The sequence below is a fragment of the Abramis brama genome, assembly GCF_963993115.1.
Source record: "Abramis brama genome assembly, chromosome: 20".
Taxonomy (NCBI): Eukaryota; Metazoa; Chordata; class Actinopteri; order Cypriniformes; family Leuciscidae; genus Abramis; species Abramis brama.
Window position 1 is genome coordinate 13,048,015 of NC_139982.1, and position 17,847 is coordinate 13,065,861.

General features: G+C 36.3%; 2 protein-coding genes across 2 annotated transcripts in view; both read left to right on the plus strand.

Annotated features, from left to right (window-relative positions):
• The window catches only part of LOC311070697 (FYVE, RhoGEF and PH domain-containing protein 6-like), a 40,242-nt gene extending 33,379 nt beyond the window's left edge, over positions 1–6,863 (plus strand). Inside the window, exons 14-21 of the mRNA XM_084094705.1 lie at positions 73–152; positions 1,744–1,846; positions 1,924–2,070; positions 2,917–3,025; positions 3,138–3,226; positions 4,091–4,225; positions 6,264–6,406; positions 6,522–6,863. Of these exons, the coding sequence (XP_083950831.1) occupies positions 73–152; positions 1,744–1,846; positions 1,924–2,070; positions 2,917–3,025; positions 3,138–3,226; positions 4,091–4,225; positions 6,264–6,406; positions 6,522–6,558 (843 nt within the window). The 3' untranslated portion in view covers positions 6,559–6,863. The remainder of the gene's footprint in view (positions 1–72; positions 153–1,743; positions 1,847–1,923; positions 2,071–2,916; positions 3,026–3,137; positions 3,227–4,090; positions 4,226–6,263; positions 6,407–6,521) is intronic.
• A 244-nt stretch (positions 6,864–7,107) lies between these two features.
• Positions 7,108–16,761, plus strand: hic1l (hypermethylated in cancer 1 like). The gene is made up of 2 exons (XM_084095287.1): positions 7,108–7,211; positions 14,694–16,761. Exon 2 carries the CDS (start codon positions 14,725–14,727, stop codon positions 16,087–16,089), a length of 1,365 nt encoding a protein of 454 aa, XP_083951413.1. The 5' UTR covers positions 7,108–7,211; positions 14,694–14,724; the 3' UTR covers positions 16,090–16,761.
• Positions 16,762–17,847: the final 1,086 nt, after the last annotated feature.

Below are 17,847 nucleotides of genomic sequence, written 5' to 3' on the forward strand. Positions count from 1 at the left end.
TTAGTAAAAAGTGCAATTTTTATATAAATTTCATATTGTCTTTTTTTCTGTTATTATCTGTATTTTCCTCAGGTTAGTAAACCTAGTCAAGAGGGGTATCAAAATGAGCTGAACATTGAGAGTGTTGAACGATCTTTCATTTTATCTGCCAGGTGAGAATCTTTAAAAAGTTTTAAATCATGTGGGTCGATGATGCGACGCTCATTTTTTTTGTGCTATCCATTCATTTACTCTTAAAGTTCACAAAAAGATAAAATAAAATAATCAAATTCTGTCATTATTTATTCACCCTTATGTTGTACCAAACCTACATGTACACTAAATACATTTTAAAGAATGACAAAATTTTCTTTTGTCAGTGACAACATTGTATGGACAAGGGATACATTTTTCACATTTTTCAAAATATCCTCTGTTCCACAGAAGCAAGTGTAATGAGGAGTCAGTGTCGTGAGGATCCATATGCAGCTTTATTAAAACAGAATGCAAGTCAAACAGGCAGAGTTCAATCACGGGCTTCAAACACAATGTAGATAAGGCAGAATCAAAGTCAGAGTTCAGGCTGAAGATCAGGGCAGGCAGCAAACACACAGGATAATCAAATGACAAGGCAGATGGAATCAGAATAGGCAGGCGGCAAAGAATCAGAGTCCAGTAACCAGTCCAGGTCATACACGGGAAATCACACGGAATAAACGCTCAGAAATGTTTGCATGGCAAGACAAGACTTCACAATGAGGAAGCTGGGAGAACAGTTTAAATAGTTCAGAGTCAATGGAAAACACCTGTGAGTGAAATCAGCCACAGGTACGGGGTATATGGGAAATGAAGTCCAAAGAGTTAGTACTCAGATGATGGTGACCTCTGGTGGTGAGCGGAGGGAGCCACAGAGGCTGAATTCGTGACAGCAAGAAAGTTATACAGGTTTATACTACGCTATGCCTAAATCTGACTAGCTGACGAACATTCTAAGGTGTGCAATTATTTTTAGGGAAGCGCACGGCTTAAGTCGTTCCAGGCCTTGACCGCATTACAGTTCCATATCACTTCGCGTAGTTAACTGTAATAACGGAAAAAAGGATACAATACAGATATAGCACACAGACATAACAATGACAAAATGACAAACAATTTAGATTTTTTGAAAGTGAATTTTAATATTTATGGTGAACATGATAATTTTTACTACTGGGCAACAACAGTATTGGAAAGTCCAGATGAAAAAATAAATAAAAGGAAGTGGACATCGAAGGCAGCCGGCAACAACAAAAGACATAAAACAATCAGTAAAGAACAGGTGGACAGACTCGAAGGCGAAAAACATGAAGAAAACACCAACAAAACAACAGTTTGGGCTGTCAATGTTTTTTAACGACTGGCTTAAGGCCAAAAAAGTAGATTGAGAGGGGACAGACGCTTTAAATAATTGACTCCGAGCCGTTGAATTATTAGAAAAATAATGCACACCTGAGGTGTAATCTGCTTCACGTCGTGGCTGCATTACCACCTCGGGTGTGCCTTATTTTTCATATGATTCAACAGCCCATCGTCAATTATTCCTTACTTGGTATGACAAAGGTGTAAATAAATTATTATAGAATTTTAATATTTTTTGCTAAATTTTTTATATATTTTTGCTCAATGTGAATACTGAGCCTTATTTATTTCATGCCCCATAACAAATTCATACAATTGAATGTGTATGTTTCTGATTTACAAACTCTCATGGTTTTATCTGCAAAGCTCTGCTGCATGTCGAGATGAGTGGCTACAGGCTATTTCTACTGGAATCAACGATTATACCAAGAAAGAGACCACCTTCACCTCAGTTAGAAACCCTGAGATGGTAAACTGACTCATAAACTTTAAAATAATCTTCATGTGTGCAATTTTGTTGTAAACTAAATCAATGAAATTTTCCAGGCAACCCAAGACGTTGTAGACATTAAGGCCCAACTGGGAACCAGACGCCCAATATGGATCCCAGATCACAGAGTCACTATGTGTATGATCTGCACCTCTGAGTTCACCCTCGCCTGGAGACGCCACCATTGCAGAGCCTGTGGGAAGGTGAGAAGATTTTGCTCCCTTTAGACCCCATTTACATCTGATATTAAATTCCATTCTTGGTAATCCGATCACAAGCAGCAAAACCAGTGTGGCATTGCATGTCCACTGTGTGATCCAATCACTCTGTTAGGGGGTAACAGTTTAGGACCCAAGGACCAGATGTTTGAAAGAAGACCCGGAGTCAGAATTATAATAAATTGAAGAAAAGTTTTACTGAAGATAGTTTGCATTTTCATCAGCAGAAGTCAGCTTCAAGACTCACACAGGAGTTCGTAGGCCGCCCCGCTTACAGTTACAAAGATCATAGCAGTTATACCCTACACACACACACACACACACATATTAGTTATATATTTAGTACATTTTTCTTAGCAGCATGGAGAAAACAGTTCTCATGCAGTGCAGAGCTCTTACGGCATTATCCTGAACATTGTATTCATTTCATATGTCATTGAAAGGAAGAGAGAGGTTCTAAACATCACATCCTTTTGATTTTCCTGGCAAAAACATCCCGAATTCTTTACATAAAAATGGAATTTTTGAAAACCTAGGATGGCAGGGAAGGTCTTGTTTTTTAAAGTTTTGTTACCAGCTTTGTCGATTAATGCATGAAAAATATATACATATCCCCACTTTATAATTCATATTAAAAATTAATATTGTTTAAAAAATACTTTTTACTTTTTTATTTGAAGAAATATTTAAGTGTTCTTATATGTGATTGTAAGGAAAATGTTATTATTGTTTCTTACTTATGTAATGTTTTCTTTCAGTCTTTCTGTTGCATAGTAATTGTTCAGTGATGCTTATGTATGTGTGCATGCATTCTTTTCTCTTGGCATGTAGGTTGTGTGTCAGGCCTGTTCGACTAATGAGCAGCCACTGAAATATATGAAGAATCGCCTTGCGCGAGTTTGCGATCTCTGCTTTTCTGCATTGCAGCAGAGCAATTCAGGTTCATCATGCAAACACACTCATACAGAAACACTGTCTGCTTTAATGTATTTTTATGTATTTGTATTGATTTCTATAAAATAAGAGCCTGTGTGACATTTTACTAATATTAGGTGACGAAGAACCCAGTAATTCGCCTACTAAGTCCCCTGGTTCCTTTCCATTCAGAAAGCAGAAGAAAATACCAGCAGCCCTAAAAGAGGTGATGATCCAAAAAACTGCAACTGTCTTTTAAATGCCAATCAAAACTGACTTAATATAATAACGACAGTTTCACAGTGTATTGAGCCATTGACAATTGTCTTTTACCACCTTTAGCATAGTTTAGCAAATTATCTTAAAGACGTAATATGTGATGTGTGATATTTAAATCTATAATTTTGTGAAAATAATGCTAGTATTTGATTTATCAACCATGCTTGAGGGATTTAATTCAAACGTGATATGTTTACAAGCATTTTTGGCAGGTGAAAATATTCTATCTGGCCAATTAAAAAAAAAAGAAGAAAAAGTTGTGCAATCTGAAAACCCTGTTGAAACGAAGGGTGTTTGCGGCAAGGTAGGCAGAAAAATCTGGATGAGAAAATAAGACAAAGTAATAAATGAACAAACTTTGGCAAATCCAGAGATTAGTTTTTTGTTTTTGGCCTGACTGATTAAAAACACCTGTGCAAACTGTATAAATAAGTCTGACTAGTATGAGTTACATTTATGAGTTCATTTCATACACTATCGGTCAAACGTTTGGAATTTTTTTTTTTTTTTTTTTAAGATGAGAAAGGGATACTATTATTCAGCAAGGATGCATTAAATTAATCAAAAGTGACAATAAATGCATTTATAATGTTACAAACGATTTTCAAATGAATGCTTTTGAATCATAAAAAAAATGAAGGTTTCCACAAACATATTAACAGCACAACTGTTTGATGATAAAAATGTTTTTATTATTAAAAAAGAATTCTTCTATTTAAAAAATACTTCTTTCAAAAACTTTTAAAAATCTTAGCAATCCCAAACTTCTGAACAGTAGTGTCAGTAAATTGAATCCATTCATTAATTTTAGGTTTCAGCTAACACAGATGGGTCCTCGATGAGCGGCTACTTGGACCTCTCCAACAGGAAAGCCAACAGGAAACCGTGGAAACGGTTCTGGTTTGTCATCATGAACAAAGTTCTGTACACATATGCTGCCAGTGAGGTAAGATTATATAAATTCAGAAATTTTAATATAATGAAAAACTCAGCATAAATGAGTACACGACCTCTGTGCATAAAAATATATTTTGGTAACACTTTACATTGTTAACATGGACTAAAAATTAAAAATATACTTCTACAGCATTTATTAATCTTAGTTAATGTTAATTTCAACATTTACTAATACATTAATAAAATCAAAAGTTTTATTTGTTAACATTAGTTAATGCACTGTGAACAAACATGAACAAACAATGAACAGTTGTATTTTTATAAACTATTGTTATATGTTAAGAAAGATGTAGAAATACTGTAGCAAATGTATTACTCATTGTTATTAATGTTAGTTAATGCATTAACTGATTTTAACAAATAGAACCGTATTGTAGTGTTACCGATATTTTTATTAATATATTTATTAATGATGACTATTACAGTTCATTTAAAGACAAAAATTATATTAAACGTACTAGGCTATACTTAATAAAAACAGAGAAAAAATTCATCAATATCTGTAAAATAAGTAAAATGGCATTGGGCATTGAGTTCTGGGCATTGAGTATGCAAATTCACGACAAATTTTCACATCTAATGTTTAACTCCTGGAGTATGTACTCCTCCCCCTTGCTATGCCATTTATTTTGGGTGCTGTTAGATCCAAAATGATGTATTTGGCCTTATGAGACCAAAATGTGCATTACCAGAAGTCTATATTTTGTTAATATGGGTTTTGGAATAGACTAAATGAGCTTCTTGTGCTTTGGATACAGTAGGTTATGGAAGCCACTTTATATATTGTGAATCCCAACAATCTTTTGCTACACATCAGAACTTTTTTGGGGGGTTTTCTCATTGTGATGGATGATTTAGGGAGTTTAGCCTTTGTGTTCCTCATGTTTATGCTTCTGTGAAACAGGAAGTCGTCGTTGGATAATTTCATGTTCCTAGTCAGTGTGCTAAAAATTGCAAATATTATATTTGGGAATATACTTCTATTTAGATATTTAACCCCAACGTGTGTTAGAGAAAAACCTTTATTTGATATGTCTTACAAATCTTCATCTGTTTTACTTCAATGAAATGTTATATTTTTGTGATTCTTTTTAAATGAAAGGTCAAAGGATAAACAATGCAGATTTATTTTCACATCATTCTTTGATCATATTTACCAAGGGTGACAATAATTCTGACCATTACTCTATGTATATTTAATTTGGAGATCTCCATTCATGAAATAAATTATAAAGTTTCCTGCAAATCCCAGCAAGTTAAAAAATTGTAAACATGACAAGTCAACCAGAAACCTTGTGAGATAAAACTATTTTGATGAAAGATTAGGCTACTAAGACAAACGTTTGGAATTTGGCATGACATGCACAGGTGAATTGAGCACAATAATACCAAGAAGGTGTAATAAGAAAATAAATCTGAAAAATCAGAGTCTGAAACGGACTGAAATGATAAATGCTACTCCTATTTCTAATGCTTCTGGTGTTTTGGAATGATAGTATCTATCCACTGTCAAATGACTTGGTGGGTCAAGTTTCTGAGCACACAAATAGTAATTGATGTGTAAATCTGGCCAAGCATGTGTTAATGTGTGGTTTCTGTCATCAAACTTCCAGCAAATGAGTGAGCAGTTTTTTTCAGCTTAGTTTCAATTAACTTTTTTCTCATCAAAAGATTAAGGAAAATTAAGTTGTTCCTTATTTTTTACAGTACACAGCATGTCCACCAATATAAACTGCTTTTTTTGTTTTCTCTTTTACATATTGTGAAGTGAATGTTTTGTAGTTATTCAGTGCTTTTCCTTAATTTATCTGATTGTTTTTGCATGATGTTTTTGAATTGTGTTATGCTGCTGTATTTTCGCTTTATGGCCACACTTTATTGTATTTAATCAGCTAATGAATCCACTGTTACCAGTTCATTGTGCTTGATAAATGTATTTTATACACTGTATTATAAATATTTTCAGTTTGAAATTTGTGTTATTTATTTAGCCTTTATATATTATTTTAATTGTTTTATCCATACAGGATGTAGCAGCTTTGGAAAGTCTACCCCTTCTCGGATTCTCTCTCCGAACAGAGAAACCAGAATCTTCATTGCATTTTAGACTTTATCACAAAGACATGCTCTACTACATTTTCAGAGCAAGTGACAGACAGATCTTTGAAAGGTAAACGTATTGATATAAAAAATGTAAAATATGAAGGTACACATGTAGAAATAATTACATAATAATATTACATTTAAATATAATCATATTATATAATTGTTTCTCTCTCTCATAGATGGATTGAAGCATTCCAGGAAGCCACAGTTCTATAAGCTTCTCTTCCTTAACAACCTTGACAACTATCAGACCAGATCTTCATACAAAAGACAATATTAAAGTTACCTCATGAATAACTCGTTTAAATTTGTGGCTCACCACTTTTGTATGTCCAATTGTTACAATGAAATTTGTGAAGTGAGTGTTTTTAGTTATTAAATTCATAATATATCTGATAATGCTTTTGCATAATATAGTAAAAATCCTTTTATTAAGCAGTCATTATGTATCATTTATGGCAAAGCCATTGTACAACCAGTTAGGTGCACTCAATAAATGTATTTTTATAGTTTTTTCTTTCATTTCAGTATTTTGTCATTTTAGAATATGTTGTTTTAGAATATTCTTTATAGTTAAAAATATTTTATATTGTATTCCAATTAGTCTAATATAATTATACATTTATTTTATTCAACTATTTATTATCACTCATCAGGCTCAGGTGAACGTATTTATAGTATTACAAGCCTTATGGGTCACCCGGAGAGAATAACCTGAGGTAATACTATGGTAATGCCTCCAGAAGGACAGGTAGGGGGGTGAGACTGATCTGAACTGGGTCAGGGGTCAAACTGCCTACGTCACAAGCTCCTAAGATGGCGTTTTGATGACGACGGGAGAAGTAAGGACCCCTGCCCTTGTTTAAAAGGTATTTGAAAATAAATATATATTAGTTTTCGCATATATATGATGTAGATAGACGCACTGTGTTGAACTTACTAACTAATATTGATTATTAAAACACAAACGGCATTAAATGCATAGCGCGATCCGCTTACCTAGCCCACAGCAGCCTTGCAAGGTATCATTTCCTGTTTTGTTTTTTTACTTTAAACGAGCTTAAAAATTGTTCAGTGTTTGTCTCATTGTTAACATCTATACTATCATCCATACTATTCAAACGTGGCAGAGATTAAAAAATAATTAATTTGTCATATACGCACGTAAGCACGTCTGTATCCGCAGTTCCGCATTTATTAAGAGAAACAGATACGTGTATTTTTTACCTAGGACCCACCGTGTGCTTTAACGAGCTCGGGCGTGTTATTCACGGACGTGCTGTTTTCGACGAGTAGCATATGTTGATGTTTTTTTTTTTTTAAATAATATTTTGAACTGAAACCAAAACTCGATTTAAAACGCGTAGTTTCGCAATTTTAATCAAAGACCAGCCCCACTTAATTAGCACATGCGCGTTTTGACTCGTTATCTGTAACCCGTAGTGTTTAAATGTTAGATTCTTGTTTGTGGATCAATACAACACCATACCTGGCTCAAAAACGGGCAGTGACTCTTAATATACTTTAATTATGACCATGATGACTATTATGCCAATGTCCCTTTGAAAATGAACAAAGCTTCTGCTAAAATGCTGTAGTTTGTGCAGTGTTTTGGACTGTAAAAGTCATAATAATTGTATATCTTCAAATAGTGTAAGCATATACATTTTTTTTGTTTGTTTTTCTTTGTTAACCTTTTTGTGGACTGTCTTGGCTGATATAAAGTTACCACTGTTTAATTTTAATAACAATAGCTTGAGTGACTGTTATGGCAAAAACGGTGTGTATCATGGGTGTTTTTGGTAAGAGACATTAATATATATATTTTTTTCTTTTCTCTGTCTTAATGCCTTCAAAACACTTCATGACCACAACTGAGTGACAACAGTACAAATCACATTTGTTTTTCGTTTTGTTTTTCAGTAGATAAATTGTTGGCAAACTCCCATGAAGCATTGTAATCGATCATAGTTTTGCACACTATGTTGCAGTCAACCTTTGTTTAAAATTAGTTACTTAACATCAATAATTTTCTATTGAACCATTATTTCTATTGGTTCATTTATGTCATCCCCAATGGGAGTAGTTTGGATCATGAAAGAATTTAAAATTGGTGTGAAATGGATTTTTTTTCTTTCTTTTTTTCTAAATGCATATTAATTTTATTGTGAACAATTTGAATTTTTTGATCTGTTGCTACTTCCATTTAGGGTTGGCTCGATACCACAATTTTGGCTTCAGTACGATAGCATTTACATTTAACCATTTAGCAGACGATTTTATCCAAAGCGACTTAGCAGGATTTAATACCTCTGTATCGATACTACATTTATACCATAGGTGACTAGCAGCCTCAAAAGATAACTGCATTAAAACAATTGCATTAAGAACAGTAGAGAAACAGTAGAGTTGCTTGTTCAAATATATAAACAGCACTTCTCAGTGCTCCATACTTGTAAAACTGAAGTGATACACTTAATTTTATTTTTTTCAATTGAATTATAAAAAAAAGTGCAATTTCCTATAAAAATAAATGACACAGAACAAGTGGCACATCTATTAGTTTGCATTTACGATCCAAGACATAATGCACAAAACTATTTTGACAAACAGTATCAGGATGATGTTGTTTTTTGGTCTCGTCCGTTGCTATGATCACTATCAATCATCGCAGTTATGAAACTCAATTCACCATTTAAATAAGGTTGTCAATCCAGAAACTTTGAAATGAGAAGTTAGAAGCATGACACAAAAAGTGAGCAAAGAGCGCTCCCATGATAATCACTGAAGCTCAGCGCTCCACCTTACTGACTTGGAAAAAACTGAATATGCTGAAAATGAATATCTTATTTACATAGTGTTGTTCTTTTTATAATGAAAGGATTCACAAACGTGCTTTGGCCTAACTGTATGAGCTTGCTCTAAACAAACTCCACTGTTTTCAGTGGTGTTGAGTGGATTCAGAGCAAATTAAACTCATCTTATAGGCCATTATGTTCACTTGCTCAACAGATATGTCTGTGATGGGCTACAATGCGCAACGCTGCGAAAACACATTGTAAATAGTAACATTTGACCGTGCTTACTCAAATTCACATGGAAGCATTAACATATCTGGTACTGAAATGAGCGAAATCATTGTTGTACCATTTGAAATATGATATATACCGGTATTTTTCCATTTTCCAACCCAACTTCCATTACATTGCAAAGGACACATTCTTGAACCTTTCCTTGAAAACCTTGAAAATGGTTCCAGTTGCTAATCCGTCACCATTTTCACAGATTCACGTTTTTTGAAGTTTACACAGATAACTGTTTCAAAACTTGGAACCTGTTTCAAGGTTTGCGCTCTCGAGCCACCAAACACTGTTGTCGTGCAAATGAACGGCCAGACTGTGTTAAAAGTTTTCTGTTTTCAGTTAGAACAGTGTTGTGTTAGCGGCCCCTAAGTTAATAACTAATGATCTTCGCAACGGAAGTGAATCAATCAAAACTAACTTTAGCTGGACAATAACTTTATTCTAGAGCTGCTGTAAAGCCTAAACAATCTGTTACTTTAATTTTCTATTATCTTTGTAAAGCTGCTTTGAAAAAGTCTATATTGTTAAAAGCGCTATATAAATGAAGGTGACTTATTGACTGACTTTATTTATAACTGCATAGTATGGTGGAGTGGAGTTGGATTCTAAAAATAAGTAATCTAAGCAATTTATCATCTGCCTGTCTTCCCCTAGTTTTTTTTTTTTTTTTAAGTTAATGGTGCACTATGCAGGATTTTCAGTTACTGTTTGTAAACATAACAGTGAAACTTGGGTCCATTCTTCGTACGTGGATTACTCAATTAGCCTGGTTTCATTGTTGCCGATTTGACATGATCCAGAATTGTTCGGTTCTTCGAAGCTCATCCTGGAGTTGCTGTCATAGCAACAGGTCCATAAGCTCAAACCTGCTCGAGAGCTGGCTTATTTCATGACAGGATTAGATTGCATCTTTTTAGCGGAGGTGATAGTTAAAGTCGGTCCCAGCCACTGCTACTTTCTTACACGAGTACCCTAACGAACCATATTGTAATATATATTTATATTGTAAATATAAATTGACAAATAATATTATAATGTTGTGTACGTGTAGTCTATCATAATAAAGACACAACAGGTTGCTGATCATGGTTTCGAGAATCGATATCGGCCCTTTCCTATGAACATTTAATATTCAACATTATTATTGATCTGCCTTACTTATGGGTGGACAATAGCCGCTTTCCGATCGGAGGAACCTTTTCACAGTTCCTAGAACTATTGGCTAAAGTACCCGGATGTCGGCGTGTTCGCACCGCAGGAACTAGGAACGATTTTAGTTCTAGGAACTCCATTTGGAGGAACTAATTTAGGTCCTACTTCAGAGTAGGGTCTAAACCAGCACTATAGGAACTACCCGTGACGTTAGTGTTCGCTGATTGACCGAACGCACGCGGAGCACCAGCACCCGCCATTTTTAAAACAGCTAGAATGTAAACACACAGATTATAGCCTATATATTTACTCCATAAACTAACTATAAAACATGGAAAACAGTGATAGATGGGTCTCTAAACCTTTATGCTGAAGAGAAAATCCAACGCAACTTTGAGGGGACCAAGTCAAACATGATTATGTTTATCTGCCCAGCTAGCAACACTGGACATCAACCACACGGCATAGGCTAATAACCTTTTTTCATATACTGTCTACTTTCTATAACAGTTCTATCTAATAACATGTTAAACAGTACTGTTATACAGATCGCTAACTAATAAACACAGAGAATGCGAGCATTATTTGCTCTGGCGTTCTCAGCGCCGCCAAAATAAAGGTCCGTCGCGCCGTCAAAATAAAAGTCACCGTGCTTGCGTCACTCTCTTACCCCTCCTACCAGTTCCTATGGCCACTTGGCCAGTGCGAACGCAAACAGCAAAACCGAGTTTGGGGGAGAGTAGTTCTTAGAACTGTTTAGAAGTGGACAGTTCTTAGAACTAAGTTCTAGGGCTGGGCGATTTAAATCGCGATATTGTTATGCGCATCTCGTCAGTAAAGCCGGTTCCTTGATTAGTAGTAAATCGCCATCACCTGCTTTCAGATGGAGCGGCATTTAGGGCTGAGCAGATAATTAAGTGATTAATTTAGTGATGATTGAGCATTATTGAAGACACCTGATGTTAACAAGCAGAATCACTGAAGGAGAAAATCACAAATTGTAAGTTACCATTAAGGTGATGGGTATTTGCTTTAGTTGGGCTCTAGACCATTATATGTTTACTTTAATATTTACTGTTGTTTGTCTGCTGTTATTGATTTATAACAGTTAAATGAACAAAGTAAAATGTTATCTTATAGTGTTGATTATGTTTTGACATAATCATGCTGTGATCTGAAAAAGGACACTTATTGAGATAGTTTGATTTAACTTGTTAGCAGCAGTTTAGTGGTTTTTCAGCCTATGATTATCAGTACTTATAATTCAAAATATTTAATAAACATTGTTCTGATCAAAAGACATTCAGATAAATTCATTTAAAACACAGACATCAATAATCAGCCTGTGAATCTCAACAATGGTGACAATAATAAAGCATGTTGCAGTGGCTGCCACCAATCACAACTCATTAATGGCTCCCATCATGCATTGCGGTATGAATAAATTATGATCTGAATTGTCTATGTAATTTACTTTTCCTAATTGAATATTCTGCTCGTCACCATTGTTGAGATGCATAGACTGAATCTTGACATCTGTGTGTGCCTAAAAGAATGATTTTTTTTTTTTAAACAACTTTTAAGAAATCCTTTATATTATATCAAAAATTCTGGGCATTTATGCAGATTCACAGTTATGCTGTAACCAACAACATAAATCGAAGTCAGAAAGAAGGATTTTAATGAGCTCAGTGATCAAGTTCAAATGATGATTGTCATAACATAACCAACACCATCAGATCACTTTTTTCTTTGTTCAACTGGTGATTATTATTCAGAAACAACAGACAAACAAAATCTAAAGTTAATAATATGGGTCAAGAGTCCAACTAAAGCAACCATTGATCGTCTTAACGGTGGCTTACAATTTGAGATTTTCTCCTTCAGTGATTCTGCTTGTTAACATCAGGTGTCTTCAATAATGTTCAATCATCACTAAATTAATCACTTAATTATCTCATTAACTTAAACACTCTTGAGTGTGGACTCATACACTCCCAGGAGTGTTAATTTAACACTGGAGTTTTTGCTGTGTACAAAGAGCCGTAGTTAACTGACAAGCTGAGCCATATCGCATTAAATATCGCTGGCGATACATCCGCGATATTAATGCGATATGGCTCAGCTTGTCAGTTAACTACGGCTCTTTGTAGTAAATGCCGCTCCATCTGAAAGCAGGTGATGGCGATTTACTACTAATCAAGGAACCGGCTTTACTGACGAGATGCGCATGACAATATCGCGATTTAAATCGCCCAGCCCTACTAAGTTCCTGTAACTACTTGGTCGGAAAGCGGCTAATGATGCAATTTTCTTCTAGAAACAAACCTAGTTGTATTATTTTCATGTTATCAATGTGAAGCTGCTTTGATACAATCTGTATTGTAAAAATAAAGGTGACTTGACTTGAACACAAGAACGTGCAGTAATCTCAGACAACTTAATCCAGATATTTTATCTGCAAATCTGCAAATTCGTTTGAAGAACCAAATTAGCCAGAGATCAGTTGATTATGATTGATCATGATTAGTCAAGTCAAGTCACCTTCATTTATATAGCGCTTTTAACAATATGGATTGTTTCAAAGCAGCTTTACAGTGATAACAGGAAATTACCGTAACAGATTGTTTAGGCTTTACAACAGCTCTAGGATAAAGTTAATGTCCAGCTAAAGTTAGTTTTGATTGATTGATTCACTTCCGTTGCGAAGATCATTAGTTATTAACTTAGGGGCCGCTAACACAACACCTTTCTAACAGGAAAACCCTTAACACGCTCCGGCCGCCCATTCGCACAAAACAGTGCCTGGTGTCTCGAGAACGCACTCCCTGAAATAGGTTGGAGGGTGCAAACGATTATCCGTTATCTCTGCGCAAAACTCAAAAATGCAAACCCGCTAAAACGCAGACGTTGCGCACATGCGCATTACGTGCTCATTACGTGCTCAGTCCTTAGTCCATCTGCTTGCCTGTACAATGTATGCTTCATTAATAAGGTAGGCCTATAGTCTTGCCGAGTTTGGTCTTTTAATGTTAGCCTTTTGTCTTAATCCATTACGTTAAGCAATTTCTTTATAACGAGGAAAGTTGTCTGTTTTAGCAGGCTACTGCCATCTAGTGGTAGTAGGTTTCCTCAGACAGTGTGTGGATCGTGAAAGGCTAAACCGGCAGAATAAAAGTCTCAAAATCCAAATCAATCCAAATCAATCAAATAGGATCAACTCAGAAAGAGTCAATGAATGCACGCGTGTCACCTGATCCACAAATGCACATCTTTCTAGTTGCACGCACAAATTTTGATACATTTAATTCTGATTTTTCCACACACAAGTTGAAAGGCATTTGGTTCTGGATGGTAAAACATCTGCAACATTTATCAAGTTCATGGATAATTGTGCATGCATGTGTTAGTCATTTTGAGACTAAATTTATCCCATACAAGCCCTCTCCCCTGATATATCAGTTGCACACCCAGCTCAACCGACTCAAGAGATTACCTGCAGGGAAGATGAGCGATGAGCTATTCTACACATTTTCTTTTTGTCATGCATAAATAATTTGTAAATGAAAGAATAGTTATGCTAATATTTAGATGACTGGCTGTAATTTGTGAGTGAGTTTTAGCCATCTTCTCTAGCTCGCTTTTTTTTTATTATTGTTTTTGTTTTGATTTTATTGTCATAATGCCTAATAATCTGACTCAAGTTACAGAACAGGTAATAACAACATTAGCTGATTGTTTTTGAGCTTCCCAAGCTTCAGACACCAGCGTTAAAGTCCCGCCCACACCTGCACAGTGTTTAGTGATTGGCTGGGGCTATACACCCACTGGCCAAAGATTGTCGTCTAGAAACATCCTGAGCACAGGAATTCAAGAAGAAATTAAGAAATTACAGGCACAGGACAATTTTTCTGCTGACACAAACACCACCACACACTTCTAGTGGACCATAAGTAATGATTGAGAGCCTGAGGCATTATTTTTGTCTATAGAGTCTATACTTTATTTTTTCTGAAAATCCTTCATAGAGCACCTTTTAAGGCAAAGCAGATGTTATTGATTATCTGTGAGGGTCTGTGTCACATCAAAATAACATTTCTTCATCCTTTCTTACAGTGACACCAATGCAAAACATCAAGGGTAGGCGATGGAGCTCCCCAACTACGCCAGTCAACTGCTTCTCCAGCTCAATCAACAACGCTCAAAGGGCTTCCTGTGCGATGTCATCATCATGGTTGAGAATACACTCTTCCGAGCTCACAAAAGTGTCCTCGCCGCCACCAGCCACTACTTCAAGTCCCTTGTCCTTCATGATAACCTCATCCACCTTGACCCTGATATGGTGGATCCAGCTGTTTTCCAGCAAATTCTGGATTTCATTTACACCGGAAAATTGTCAGATGAGAGTTTTGAAGCTCTGGATTTGAGCTCTCTGCTCACCACAGCTAACTTTCTCCAGCTCAATGATCTCGCAAACCTGTGCTCCACTAAGATTAACCAAAATGGATCCCTCAATAGCGTAGCATGTGGGAGCTCCAAATCTTTATTTCGCCTGTATGAAGACCACTCATCAGACACTGAAACGTACACGTGTATGACTCCTCCCAAAAAAAGGCATAATGCTGAAAGTAAATGTAGGAAAAAGCAGGACTTGGGGTTGGATTTGACTAAGAAGAATGTAAAGTCTGAGACGAATGATACGTTTTTTCTTTCTAGAACCATCTCCAGCAATATGCAGCTAGGAATAAATGGGAAGTGTGTTCCAAAGAAAGAGAAGTGGATAATTCCTTTGGATGGAGCTCAGGAAAGAAAAAGGGAGGGATCCCGAAGAAAATCCAAGGTCAGTGGTTACATTCCTCTTAGCAGGGTTGGAAGTCAACTAAGCCAGAATCAGACTTTCACTTTACAGTTGTCTGTAAAGAAAGAGAAAGGAATTGGAGGGAAAGCAGACGAAACTGATGGCCAAAAATCAAACAATGGCAGCACCAATTTTGTATATCAAAAGGAAACCTTTCTCAAAGAAGTTGAAGGGGACAACCCTTACGTTTGTATACCATGTGAAAAGGGTTTTCCCTCCTCCGAGAGTCTCAAGTCCCATGTGGAAAGTCATTTGGATGGAGACCTGGATGTGAAGGTTGAGGATGAGGAGGAAGAGGAACGTGATGGAGACGCTGGAATCACCAGAGTCTCGCAAGAAGCTGCTGAAAGCCTGGAGCAAAGTCCGCGAAAGTCTCTCAAAGATGTTGACACCTTGCGTCCATTCCCTTGCAACATTTGCGGCAAGATGTTCACACAGCGCGGCACTATGACCCGCCACATGCGCAGCCACCTCGGTCTAAAGCCATTTGCGTGTGAGGAGTGTGGTATGCGCTTCACCAGGCAGTACCGTCTCACTGAGCACATGCGTGTCCATTCAGGGGAGAAACCGTATCAGTGCCAGGTCTGTGGTGGGAAGTTTACGCAACAAAGAAACCTCATTAGTCACATGCGGATGCATACCTCAGCATCTTAGAACAGGTCAAAGAGCCCTAAACTTGGATAATGCAGATACCAACAGTTCTCATTAGTGCTTTGGTTTAGGTTCTTTTAACTAGGGTTCAGTTCTCCAGAACACTACAAAGATTCATCTAGATATTCTTTACAGTTTTAGCTTTATACACAAATCTTCTGGAATTCTAAAAAGAGTCCTCTATCTCAAAAAGGAAACCTCCGTAGTCCAATCTAGGGTACGATTTTGGCAACGTTTACTTTTTGATCTAATTTAGGGTTCAGTTTCAGCCACAAATTCTTAAATTCTACAAATATTCTTCTAGCTCAAAAATGATATCTCTGAAGATCTAGAGGAGGGCTATGTTCACACGGTCAGTCCAAATCCGATTATTTGTGCATCCGATTGGAACCTGATCTATATTATTGACTGTCCACACTGTGTATCGTAACTGTTCGGACCTGATTTGTGTGTCCCGTGGTGCTCTTTCTTTTTCCGGAATATCTGCATATGTTTCTATGGCAATGACGTTGCGTTAGTAGGCATACGCCAAAAACAACAGCATCGTGGAGGGTTTTGCAATACAGATGTTTGTCTTATTTACAACTTGACAATGTGTAGCCACCGCGCTGGACTACTACAACTGAGGCAGCGGCAGAAACGTCTGACATGTTTACGTTTTACGTGGCCTTAGAAAGTGACATAAACGAAGAAATGCAATTTAAATAGGATTTCAAACCACATATGAATGTAGCTTTTTTTCCCCGTTCAAATCTGCTTTACGATCAGATTCAATCGGATATGCACAAAAATCTGATTTGGACTGACAGTCTGATGAGGCTTAGGAGTAGTCAACCTAGAGGGCCTTTCAACCCAATCTATTGATGATCTGGTTCAGGTGTGTTCGATTAGGGATGGAGCTAAACTCCTGCAGAGCCAGATTTGAGAAACCCCGATCTAGAGCAGGGGTGCAAAACTGTGGCCCTCCAGGAGTTTGAGTTCGGCACCCCTGATCAAGAGTGTTCTCTGTAGATTTGGCCAAACAGAACCCTATATTCTCTCAAAAGGAAACCTCTGTAGCCTATTCTAGGGATCAGGTTTGGTCACAAATCCTCTACAACCCTATATGAAGATTAATTTAGTTTACCTTTTGAGCTAATCTAGTATTCAGTACGGATCTCGAGTCCTTTAGGATTCTATAAAAGAATCCTTTAACTCTTCTCTACACTGATTTCCTTTTGAGCTAAACTAGGGTTTACAAATTCTAGAATACTCTTGCTGCAAATGAACATCTGAACATCTAGAGGATTATTTGGAGCGTCTTATTTTTCTACTCTCAAAAAGAAAACCATTGTTGTCTAATCTTGGGTTCCGTAAGGTTTCTCTACAGTTTACGAGTCCAATTTTGCTCGCAAATCCTCTAGAATGCTACATAGAATTATCTTGATCTTCGTTGAAGAATGGCAATGCCATTTCCTGATCAGTATAAAAATGCCAACTTCAGCCAATACCTGCTGTTATACCTCTTTCTATGAATTTCTATAAATTTTCTTCTTGTGCATGAATTGTTTATTGTTATTGTTAGTGTAGCTAAACAAATATCAAGTTTATCCACTTAGTGATGTAGTTTGATCTATTAAAACGAAAATTACCTCAAATTGCTAGTGATTCTCTCCGAACTGAAACAACCGAATGTTCCTGGTGATACCAGTTATTTTACAGCAGTGACTTGCTATACCTCTCGAATGTAATTAGGAATCGTGATATAGTTTAGGCTTCAGA

Excerpts from the sequence above, each read along its gene's own strand:
- hic1l (XM_084095287.1), top strand. The coding sequence starts at position 14,725 with ATGGAGCTCCCCAACTACGCCAGTCAACTGCTTCTCCAGCTCAATCAA.